This window comes from Hypanus sabinus, chromosome 6 (assembly GCF_030144855.1).
Source record: "Hypanus sabinus isolate sHypSab1 chromosome 6, sHypSab1.hap1, whole genome shotgun sequence".
Lineage (NCBI taxonomy): Eukaryota > Metazoa > Chordata > Chondrichthyes > Myliobatiformes > Dasyatidae > Hypanus > Hypanus sabinus.
Genome location: NC_082711.1, coordinates 120,023,363 through 120,035,727, shown reverse-complemented (window position 1 = coordinate 120,035,727; position 12,365 = coordinate 120,023,363). Strand labels below are relative to the sequence as shown.

The window sequence follows — 12,365 nt, the reverse complement described above, 5'->3', positions numbered from 1 at the left end:
AGAGGGGGTGATAGATATGTACACACACACACACACACACACACACACACACACACACACACACGTACGTGTAGATATCCCACTGAGAGGGTCTGAAAGGCAGCGATTGGGAGATGGAGGGAGGGAGAGGAAGGGGGAGAGGGGGTGATAGATATGTACACACACACACACACACACACACACACACACACACACACACACACACGTGTAGATATCCCACTGAGAGGGTCTGAAAGGCAGCGATTGGGAGATGGAGGGAGGGAGAGGAAGGGGGAGAGGGAGTGATAGATATGTACACACACACACACACACACACACGTGTAGATATCCCACTGAGAGGGTCTGAAAGGCAGCGATTGGGAGATGGAGGGAGGGAGAGGAAGGGGGAGAGGGAGTGATAGATATGTACACACACACACGTGTAGATATCCCACTCATCAGCATCATAGCTTGTCACACCAGCCAGCATGCCACTCTAGTGTTGTTTGGTTGATGTTGAGCAGGTCAGTGTCAGCTGAATCAGGTGAGAGTGGGCAGTTGTGCAGAATGTGTATAATGTTCTGCACCCTTTCGCCACACTCACAAGATTCGCTGGTCTTTAAACCCCACTTCACCATATTGTCTCCATCCTCCAAACTCGTGCTCTCGCTCTGTTGAGAGTGCACCATTTCCATCTGTCAAGCAGTGCCCCGTCTGGCAACATTTCTGTGGGGTCTTGCACTGTATTGTTTGGTGGGGTTTGTTACCAGAGATCAATCCTGTATGTTTGGGGGGATGTTCCATGCAGCAGTTCCTCCAATGTAGCAAAGCTTTTAGTTTTGGATTTTAGTTGTTTGGAAACTGGCACATGATGATGTAGTGGGTGCTGTGGATCCGAATTCTGTTTACCTTTTTCAATTTTTTGTCGTATTGTGTTTTCGGATCTCTGGGGGAGCAATGACTGCAAGTCTGTAAATGATGTTAGTGGGTGTGGGGCGCAGTGTGCCCATGATTATTCATCAGGCTTTGTTAAGCAACGGGTCTATTGTCTTCACATGGGCTGATCTGCCCCACACAGGTGCACAGTATTCTGCAGGCGCATAGCGGAGTGCTAAGGCAGTTGATCAAAGTGTGTGAGCATTGGATCCCCATTTCATGCCTGCTAGTTTTTTTCAAGAGAGAATTGCGAGAACCAATTTCCCCTCAGAGTGTTAGGATGTGAGTTGCAAATGAGAGTGTCCTATCCACTGTCACGCCCAGATAAATTGGAGTCAGATGGTTGTCATGCCAGATATCCCACTGAGAGAGAGGGACTGTCACTGGCCAGTGTAGATATCCCTGTGAGAGAGAGGGAGTGAGAGACACCAGTCAGTGTACAGATATCCCCCTGAGAGAGAGGGACTGAGAGACACTGGTCAGTGTACAGATAATTCCACTGAAAGAAAGAGACTGAGTGAAACTGGCCAGTGTACAGATATCTCCTTGAGAGAGAGGGACTGAGAGACACCAGTCAGTGTACAGATCTCCCCCTGAGAGAGAGGGACTGAGAGACACCGGTCAGTGTAGATATCCCTGTGAGAGAGAGGGAGTGAGAGACACCAGTCAGTGTACAGATAATCCCACTGAGAGAAAGGGACTGAGTGAAACCGGCCAGTGTACAGATATTCCCCTGAGAGAGAGGGTCTGAGAGACACCGGTCAGTGTAGATTTCCCTGTGAGAGAGGGGCTGAGACACTAGTCAGTCGATATCACCCTGAGAGAGAGAGGGACTGAGAGACTGATCAGTGTACAGATGTCCCCCTGAGAGAGAGGGATTGAGAGATACCAGTCAGTGTAGATATCCTACTGAGAGAGAGAGGGACTGAGAGACACCGGTCAGTGTAGATATCCCTGTGAGAGAGAGGGAGTGAGAGACACCGGCCAGTGTACAGATAATCCCACTGAGAGAAAGGGACTGAGTGAAACTGGCCAGTGTACAGATATCTCCCTGAGAGAGAGGGACTGAGAGACACTGGTCAGTGTACAGATATCCCCCTGAGAGACACTGCTCAGTGTACTGATCTCCCCCAGAGAGAGAGGGACTGAGAGACTCCAGTCAGTGTACAGATATGTGAGCGAGAGAGAGAGAGAGAGAGAGAGAGAATGAATATCCCACTGAATGAGAGAGACTGAGAGACACCAGTCTGTGTACAGATATGTGAGCGAGAGAGAGAGAGAGAGAATGAATATCCCACTGAATGAGAGAGACTGAGAGACACCAGTCTGTGTACAGATATCTCCCAAGAGATATCCCAAGAGAGGGACCAAGATAAAGCAGTTGATGTGTACACTCAACAACCTGAAAGGAGAGAAATGAAGCTCTCAACTCCTTCTTCATTTTATAAAGTGTCCGTCTTGCATAGGATGAACTGCGTGCCAAGCGAAGCCAGGAGGCGGCAGAGCGTGAGTGGCGGCGCAAAGAATTGGAGGACGAGCAGAAGAAGGCCAAACTGAATGAGGAGCTGAAGAAATCCCGCATAAGCCAAATTCAACAGAAGCAGCATTTCCTGGCTGTGCAGGCCACTAAAGAACGGCAGGAGTTCGAGAGAGTGCTCAGGTAAGGAACCCATATTCTTCCTTGCCCAGCTGCACAGTGTGGCTCAAACCATTCCTGCAGTCTGGCTTCAGGTTGGGGAGACAACACTCATTTTCCCTTCTCTTTGACTCAGGTGCCCAAAATTGGCTTCAAAGTTCTACAGTGCCATTGTTTGTGACAACGTTGTACTGTTTGTCATGTTATACTGTGATATTGATGTTTGTTACAACGTTGGACTGTGAGATTGTCACGTTGTACTGTGATACTATTTGTCACAGCGTTGGACTGTCAGATTGTTTGTCAATAGTCTTATGCCAGCAAGGTTGACACTGTCCTTGAGCCTGATGGTACATGATGTTAGGCTTTTGTATCTTCTTTCCAATGAGAGCGGAGAGCCTAAGAGCACAAAAGTAATGTTGCAGTTATTTAAAACTTGGTTTAGGTTGCACTTGGAGCTTTGTGTGCAATTCTGGTCACCCCATTACAGGAAAGATGTGGAAGCTTGGGAAAGGATACACAAGAAGTTTAGCAGGATGTCGCCCAAATTAGAGGAAATGAACTATAAAGAGAGGTTGGACAATGTAGGTTATGGACAATGTTTCCTCTGGAGCAGTGGAGGCTGAGGGGTGATCTGACAGAGGTTTATTTAAAATTTGGAGGGGTATAGATAGGTTAGATAGAGTTGTCGTCTCGGGTTGGAAATATCAAGTTCTAGAGGGGCAGGTGTGCATTTAAGGTGATCGGTGAGATTTGGGACAAAGAGGGAGATGCCTGGAAGGGGCTGCCAGAGGGAGAGATGGAAGCTGATAATTGTGGTGTTTGAGGTTTTCTAACAGATGCAAGGATGTGCAGGAAATGAAACATTGCATCAGAAGAGAGTTAGTTTCATGTGGCATCGGGTTCAGTGGAGGCAATGTAAGCTGAGGAGCTTTTTATGTTCCTGCAGTGTGGTGGCCAGTATTGCGCACATCCCTCTGTCCCTCTGTTTCATACCCTGGTTCCTGTCTGCAAGGGGCCATTAGCCGTTCCTTGAGAAACAGCATTACAGCACTGCTTTCACTGCCCCATGCACCACTGGCACCAGCCTACCCAGCTACACAGAGCCTATAAAATGTACTCACCCCCCCTTGGAAGTTTTCATATTTTATTGTTTTACAGCACTGAATCCATAATGGATTTAATTTGACTTTCTTTACCACTGATCAACAGAAAAAGACTTTCATGTCAGAGTGAAAACAGATCTCTACAAAGTGATCTAAATTCATTACATATATAAAAAGAAGTAATTAATTGAATGAGTATTCATCTCCTTGAAAGTATTAGATGCATCTTTGGCAGCAACTACAGCCTTGTGGACGGGTCTCTATCAGCTTTGCACATCTGGATACTGCAATTTCCCCATTCCCCTTTACGAAACTGCTCACGCTCTGTCAGATTGCATGGGGATCATGAGTGAACAACCATAAATTCTCAATTGGATTGAGGTCTGGACTCTGACTTGGCCACTCCAGCATATTAACTTTCTTGTTTATAAGCCATTCCTGTGTAGCTTTGGCTTTATACTTTGGGTCATTGTCTTGATGGAAAACAAATCTCCCAAGTCGCTGTTCTCTTGCAGACTGCATTAGTTTTTCCTCCAGGATTTCCCTGTATTTTGCTGCATTCATTTTACCCCCTACCTTCACAAGCCTTCCAGGGCCTGCTGCAGTGAAGCATCCCCACCGCATGATGCAGCCACCAGCATGCTTCATGGTAGGGATGATGTGTGGAATTTGGCTTACGCTAAATATAACATTTAGTCTGATGGCAAAAAGCTCAATTTTGGTTTCATCAAACCAAACCACCTTCTTCCAGTTGACTTCAGTCTCCCACATGTTTTCTGGCAAACTCTAGCCAAGATTTCATGAGAAACCTTTTCAACAGTGGCTTTCTCTTTGCCACTCTCCCACAAAGCTGCAACTGGTGAATCACCCGGGCAACAGTTGTTGTATGCCCAGTCTCTCCCATCTCAGCCACTGAAGCTTGTAACTCCTCCAGAGTGGCCTCCCTCACTAGTCCCCTTCTTGCACAGTCACTCAGTTTTTGAGGACAGCCTGCTCTGGGAAGATTTATGGCTGTACCATATTCTTTCCATTTCTTGATGATTGACTTAACTGTACTCCAAGGGATGTTCAGTGAATTGGAAAATTTTCCTGTATCCATCTCCTGACACGTACTTTTCAATAACTTTTTTGCGGTGTTGCTTGGAGTATTTTTTTGTCTTCATGGTGTAGTTTTTGCCAGGATACTGACTCACCAGCAGTTGGACCTTCCATATACAGGAGTATTTTTACTACATTCAGTTGAAACACCTTGACTACTACACTACTACACACGGTGATCTCCATTTAGCTCATTTTGTGACTTCCAAAACCAGTTGGCTGCACCAGTGGTGATTTGGTGTGTCGTATTAAAGGGGGTCAATACTTATGCAATCAATTATTTTGTGTTTTATATTTGTAATGAATTTCAATCACTTTGTAGAGATTTGTTTTCACTTTGACACAGAAGAGTCTCTTCCTGTTGATCAGTGTTAAGAAAGCCGAATTAAATCCACTGTGCTTCAATGTTGTAAAACAATAAAACATGAAAACTTCCAAGGGAGGTGAATACCTTTCATAGGCACTGTTTAGAGAAAGGTGCTGGAAACAGGCCAGTAACATCATGAAGGATCCCACCTACCCTGCTCATGGACTGTTTGTCCCACTCCCTTCAATGAGGATGCTATGTAGCATCCACACCAGGACCACCAGACTCAAAAACAGTGACTTTTCCCAAGCAGTAAGGCTGATCAGCACCTGCACCCACTAACTCCACCACTGCTTTATTATTTCCCATCAGTCAGTCACCTGATGTACAGTCTAGTGTCACTTTATGGACATAAAATCAATTTTGTACAGTATATATTATCTTATGTATTTATACTTATTGTGTTTTATTATTAATTGTATTGTTTATCTTGTGTTTTTTTGTGCTGCATCAGATCTGAAATAATAATTAGTTTGTTCTTCTTACAGTTGTGTACAGGAAATGACATTAAACAATCTTGAATCATGAATAGGACAGGGTGTTCTTCACTACAGCTCTACTGTTACCCACGGCCAAATGTTTGTCCATCTCTCACCCTCCACCCAACTGAGTGGTGCCCGAGCTGAGCCTTAGAATTCTGTCTACAGCAGCACAGAGACAGTCTCTGCCCACCCAGTGCCACCCCTACTTTAGGTGTCGAGGTTGTTTCCACTCCTACAGATGCTGCTTAACCCACTGAATTCCTCCAGAAAATATTTGTTTGTTTTTCTAGATTCCAGCATCTGCAGTCTCTTGTGTCTCAGCATCTCTGCATCAGGCAGAAGCCCAGTCCAAAATTCAAGTGTACCATGCATTAGCCCAGGCCCCTCTCCATGAACCACAACTGTAACCGCAAATATCCCCTGCACCCTGCCCCATTTCTGTAATGTCTTTCCATTTGTACACCTCTCCCTGTCTCCATAACACCCTCTGGCCACTACATCCCTCTCCATCTCTGTAGCTCCCCTACACTGCTTTCTATCTCTGCCACCCCTACACTCCTCCCTATCCCTGTCCCTCTATCCCTTCACATCTCCGTAGCCTCCTCCAGCCTTAATCCTGTAATCCCCCTTCCAGCTCTTCCTCTGAAGGGAAGTTGCCACCAGAGATGGAGCCTGTGTACGTGGGGTTTCTGTCTGTGCCTTGCGCTCAGCTGTCCTGAACCTGTGCCGGTATTGGAGCTGCATTGCAGCGATGCTCATCAGTGTCTGTCTCAGCCTCAGGAAGCCATGCCTTTCTGGCTGGGAACTAGCGTGCCACTTACCGTACCTACTTACTGAGTGTGTTTGTTATTTTTATTTTTAATTGGAGATGCAGCGTGGAACAGGTGCCCGCAGGCCAATGAGTAACCCACCAATTTAACCCTACCCTAGGGACAATTAGGACAATTTATAATCACCACCTAACCTACTATCCAGTACGTCTTTGAATGTGGGACAAGACCAGAGCACCCGAGAAACCCGTGCAAGTCACAATCTCCTTACAGGTAGCGCTGGAATTGAACTCTGCACTCCAATGCCCCGAGCTGCGATAGCGTCACGCTACCGTGATGCAAAAATAAGGCCGTTCAGCTCATCAAGTGCACAGCAGAGCAATCCCCTCAGTCCCATCTTCCATTCTTTTACACATCACCTCCCTTATGTGACCACCAACTCACCTGTTTGTCAACATGTTAAAGCACCAGTGACGTTGGAGGAAACACAGAGAGCATTTAAACTCCATAAAGACCACACCTAAGGTTAGGATTGAATCCAGGTTACTAGAGCTGCGACTCAGTGGCGGTATCTGTTCCACCAGTACTCCGCTCTGCTGGGTGTGGAGTTAGTGAGTGACTTCTCAATAAGAGCTACCCAACTCATTCATTCCTTCTCCTCCCTTCTCTCCCTGCCCTTCCCTTTTCCCGCTATGCTCCATTTTCCCACTCTTTTCCTTTCATCCACCTCCCCTTCCCTTTTCCCACTCCTCTCCCTCCCGATCTCATGTCACCCTACCCACCTCTTTCCCACTCTAACTCCACTTCCACTCCACACCACCTTCCTCATCCTTTCCTATCCCACTCCTCCCTTACACTTGCCCATTCCCTTCCTCCACCTCTTCCTCTCCTTCCCATCCTGCTTCACCCCCATCCACCCATCTTCTTCACTCTGTAACTCCACTTCCCTTTCCCACCCCCTCTCTTTACCCCCTCACTCCTCTCCTACCTCTCCTCACCCCTCTTCATCCCCTAAACACCCCTGCCCACTGCCTTCTCCACTCCTCCTCTGCCCACACCCCTCTCACCCCTCAACTCTCTCTCCCTTTCCACTCTACCCTCCTCCCCTCTCTCCCCTCACACTCGCTAACATCCTCTCTAACCCTTCGCTATACATTTTTCCTTTATTTCTGTTTGTACCCCTCTGCCACACACACACACACACACACACACACACACACACTCTCTCTCTCTCTCTCTCTCTCCCTCTCCCCACCCTCCCCTCCCTCTCCCCACCCCCCCCTCCCCCTCCCCCTCTGTCCCTGCAGAGTGCAAAAGGAGCAGATGGCCAAGGAGCAGCAGGAGGAGGAGGACCGGAGACAGGGCCGGACCAGGTACGCCAGTGACCTGCGGCATCAGATCCGGGAGAAGGAGCAGAAGCAGATTGCGGAGAAAGCCACTTTCTTCGAGGAAGGCAGGCGGTTGAAGGAGGAGGCCCAGCAGCGCCGGCTCCGCCTCGACCAGATCAAGAGGAAGAAGCTGCAGGAGCTCAGGTCAGCCTTGTGGAGGTGTGAGGGGAGGCAGGATCCAGAGGAAGGATCAGTTCACTGAGATTGTCTACAGTGAATGGGAATGGGATAGCCGACTATAATCAAGTGTTTGAGATACTGCATGATGCCGCCTCCAAGCAGTCTATCCTGAAGCATTTCAAATCACACTCAGGGACCTCAACCAGGCTTAGTTAAAGAAAACCCTGCCCAATTACCATCAGCATATAATCTGTAGTACCAGAGGTTCCTACACACTAGGAACATAGAAAACCTACAGTACAATACAGGCCCTTCGGCCCACAATGCTGTGTCAAACATGTACTTAATTCAGAAATTACCAAGGGTTACTCATAGCCCTCTATTTTTCTAAGCTCCATGTACCTACCCAGGGGTCTCTTAAAAGACCCTATTGTATCCGCCTCCACCACCATTGTTGGCAATCCATTCCACACACTCACCACTCTCTGCATAAAAAACATAACTCTATACCTACTTCTAAGCACCTTAAAACTGCGCTCTCTTGTGCTAGCCATTTCAGCCCTGGTGAAAAGACAATCCACACAATCAATGCCTCTCAGCATCTTGTACGCCTCTATCAGGTCACCTCTCATCCTTCGTCACTCCAAGGAACGTTCAGTATTTCTTATCTCTGTATAACTAGTCTACGGTTATACTGACATAAGAAATACTGACCGTTCCATGCTGGACTGGATTTTGGTAAATCTGATCACTTGGCTGTCCTTCAGCTTCCTGCACACAGACAGAGGCTAAAGAGTAAAACTCTGGAGATTAGCACAACGAAGGGTGGTCATGGGAGGTAGAGGAGTGGCTAAGAGATTGCTTCGAGTCAGTGGGCTGGACCGTGTTCAAGGACTCAGCTGTGGATCAGGATGACTACACCATGATCGTCACAGACTTTGAGTGTGTCCCCACAAAATCACTCAGAATCTTTCCCAACCAGAAGCCCTGAATGAACCGTGAGATCTACAGTCTGCTGAGGGCCAGATTGGACACGTTCACAGCTGGTGACCATAAAGGTTACAGGAGCTCTAAGTGCAATTTGCGGAAAGTAATCTCATGGGTGAAGTGGCAATTCTAGACTAAACGAAGAATGCTCGACAGTTGTGGCAGGGCTCGGATACCATCACTGCTTATTACATTAAATCAAGCGACATAGGCGACAACAGGGCTTCGCTCCAGATGAAATCAATGTCTTCTATGCTCACTTTGTCCTTCAAAACTGGGAGGAATTATCACAAACTTCCACAGACCCAAATGATCCTGTGATCTCTGAGGCCAATATGTGAGCAGCCTTCAGGAGGGGGATTCACAAAAAGCATCTTGCTCAGACAGGGTAGCTGGCCAAGTACTAAAGACCTGTGCTGATCAGCTGTTTGGAGTGTTCACTGAGATCTTTAAACTCTCACTTCGATAGTCTGAGGTACCCACCTGCTTCTATCAGGGTTCGATTATATCAGTGCCTAAGAAGGTAACCTGCCTCAGTGGTTATCGTCCAGTAGCACTTACATCCACTGTGATGAAGTGTTTTGAGAGGTTTGTGTTGAAACATATCAGCTTGTGCCAGAGAAGTGACTTGAATCTGCTCCAATTTGCCTACTGGAGCAACAGGTCCACAGCAGATGCCATCGCATTGGCTCTTCACTCAGTCCTGGAACACCTGGACAGCAAAATTACATATATCAAAATGTCTTTTATTGACTACAGCTCAGCATTCAATACCAACGTCCACTGGAAACTAATCAATAACTTCAAGGCCTTGGCCTCAGTACTTTTTTGTGCAATTTCCTCTCTTGCTGACCCCAGTCAGTTCAGATTGGCAAAATCTGCTCCACAATCTCCATTAGCATAGGTGCACCAGAAAGCTGTGTGCTTAGCCCCCTGCTCTACTCGCTTTATACTAATGACAGTGTAGCTAAGCACAACTCCAATGCCATATTCAAGTTTGCTGATGACATCGCAGTTGATGGCCGCATCAAAGGGTGGTGACAAATCAGCATCTAGGAGGGAGATTGAAAGTCTGGCTGAATGGTGTCATAACAAAAACCTCTTATTCAATGTCAGCAAGACCAAGGAGCTGATTATCAACTAGGAGGAGGAGGCCTACTCTGATCAGAGGTGGAGAGGGTCAGCGAATTTACATCCCTCAGTGTTACCACTTTGGTGAATATGTCCTGGCCTCAGCACATAAGTGCAATTATGTAGAAAGCATAAGATTGAGAATGCCATCTTAAACTTTGACAAACTTCTGTAGATGTGTGGTGGAGAGTATATTAACTGGCTGCATCACAGCCTGTTACGTTCACAGCCAATGCTGGTGAACGTAAAATCTTCCAAAAAGTAGTGGATATAGCTCCGTCCATAACATCTACACAAAGTGCTGTCGCAGGAAAGCAGCATTCCTCAGCGACCCACAATCCAGGACTTGCTCTCTTCTCATTGCTGCCATTAGGAAGAAGGTACAGCAGCTTCAGGACTCGCATCACCAGGTTCAGGAACAGTTAATACCCCTCAATCAAAAGGCTCCTGAACCAAAGGGAATAGCTTCATTCAACTTCACTTGCCCTATCATTGAAACGGTCCCACAACCTATGCATTCATTTTCAAGGACTCTTCATCTCATGTTCTTGATTTTTCTTGCTTACAGTATTTATTTACCATGGTAATTTCTTTATATACTTGCACAGTTTGCTGTCTTTTGCATACTGGTTGAATGTCCAAGTTGGTGTGATCTGTCACTGTTTCTTCTATAGTTATTATTTGATTTTAGATTTATTGAGTATGCCTGCAAGAAAATGAATCTCAGTGTTGTATATGGTGATATATTTGTACTTTGATAATACATTTTCTGTGAACTTTGAACATTTGGGAATGAATGGGAGAGAGTTGATCGCACTGTTGATCAGCAGTGGAAAGAGTAAGCTGTTTCAGGTTCCTAGTTGTCAGTGTCTGCAGTCTCTGCTCTCCAAGAGTGGGTTCATCGTGAACTATGTAGTTTCCTCTCACAGTCCAAAAACATACTGCTTGTAGATCATCGTAAATTCTCCTGTAGTTAGGCGAGGGTTAAGTAGGTGGGTTGCTGGGCCTGTTCTGTGCTGTACAGTATCACTAAATAAATAAATACTAAAATTTTCTTTATTCATTATTCCTTTCTCTCTGACTACTCCCACCCCCCATATTCTTGTGCAGATCCGTTGGACTCCCGGAGAAATATTGTCATCAAATCGAGCGTCGCTTGGAGGCCATTTCAGCTTAGAGACTCCTCTCTGTAGGACCAAGATTTTAAATGCATCTTTATGTCAAATTTATAAAGATTATTTTAACTATCTTTGTGTCAATGCCCTTTGTAATGTCCCAACAAAACCTCCTGTACTTCCACTTGTTTAAGAAGCCTCATCTTGCACTTCAAGCATTCCATCCTCTCAGAGTAGGGTCCATGTTTCAGGCTGAGACCCTTCAGGATGGGAAAGGAGCCAGATAAGAAAGTATATGAAGGAGTACAAAGCTGGCTCATGATAGGAGAAACAAGAGGTAATTTGCAGATGCTGCAGCACACATACAATGCCGGAGGGACTCCAGGCCAGGCAACATCTATGGAAAAGAGTACAGTCTTGCCAAAGGGCATCAGCCTGAAACATTGACTGTATTCATTTCCATAGACGCTGCCTGGTCTCTTGTATTTTGTGTGTGTTATGTGATAGGAGAGACCAGTTGAGGGGGAGGTTAGGTGTGGAGGATGCAGTAAGAAGCTGGGAGGGGATAGGTGGGAGAGGTGAAGGACTGAAGAGAAGAAATCTGATCAGAAAGGACAGTGAAGTATTGGAGAAAGGGAAGGAGGAGTGAATCAGAGGGAGGTGATGTAGCCTAGTGTATCTTTCAAACTCTTTCAACACATCATTAATGATTGCATTGGTGCTGGCTCCCTGCTCCCTGAGATTTCCAGCATCTTCAGAATCTCTGTGTTCCTGAGTCACTGAAACTTCAACAAGAAGCTTCCAGTAAACAATATAACCTCACACCCTCACCCCATCTGTACCAGCCACTGACATTAACACTAAATCGACAGTCAAATTCAGGTCTCTAACTCATTACACCCATCCCTCCTGATTATTCCTTGGTCAAGGACACACAGGGAGCTGGTGCCTATCCAGGACAAAGCAGCCAGCTTCATCACCACCCTATCTGCCACCATCAACACCCAATCTCTCATATTGTGGCCTTACACTCTCTTGATTGACAACACCATCTTTCACTGCTTTCTTTTTGTTATAAGTGTTGTTATAAGACCACAAGACGTAGAATCAGAATTAGACCATCTGGCCCATCAGGTCTGCTCTGCGATTCAATCATGGCTAATCTTTTTTAAAATCTCCTCTTCAACCCCAGATCCCGGCCTTCTCCCCATAACCTTTGATGCCATGCCCAATGAAAAACCTGTCAATCT

At 46.3% G+C, this 12,365-nt stretch overlaps 1 protein-coding gene across 3 annotated transcripts in view; it reads left to right on the top strand.

The window, feature by feature from the left end:
* The window catches only part of LOC132395792 (cilia- and flagella-associated protein 45-like), a 45,603-nt gene extending 34,356 nt beyond the window's left edge, over nt 1-11,247 (top strand). For all 3 annotated transcript variants that reach the window (XM_059972836.1, XM_059972835.1, XM_059972837.1), the window contains exons 10-12: nt 2,382-2,575; nt 7,682-7,906; nt 11,111-11,247. In XM_059972836.1, coding sequence (XP_059828819.1) covers nt 2,382-2,575; nt 7,682-7,906; nt 11,111-11,177 — 486 coding nt within the window. In that variant the 3' untranslated portion in view covers nt 11,178-11,247. The remainder of the gene's footprint in view (nt 1-2,381; nt 2,576-7,681; nt 7,907-11,110) is intronic.
* Nucleotides 11,248-12,365: the final 1,118 nt, after the last annotated feature.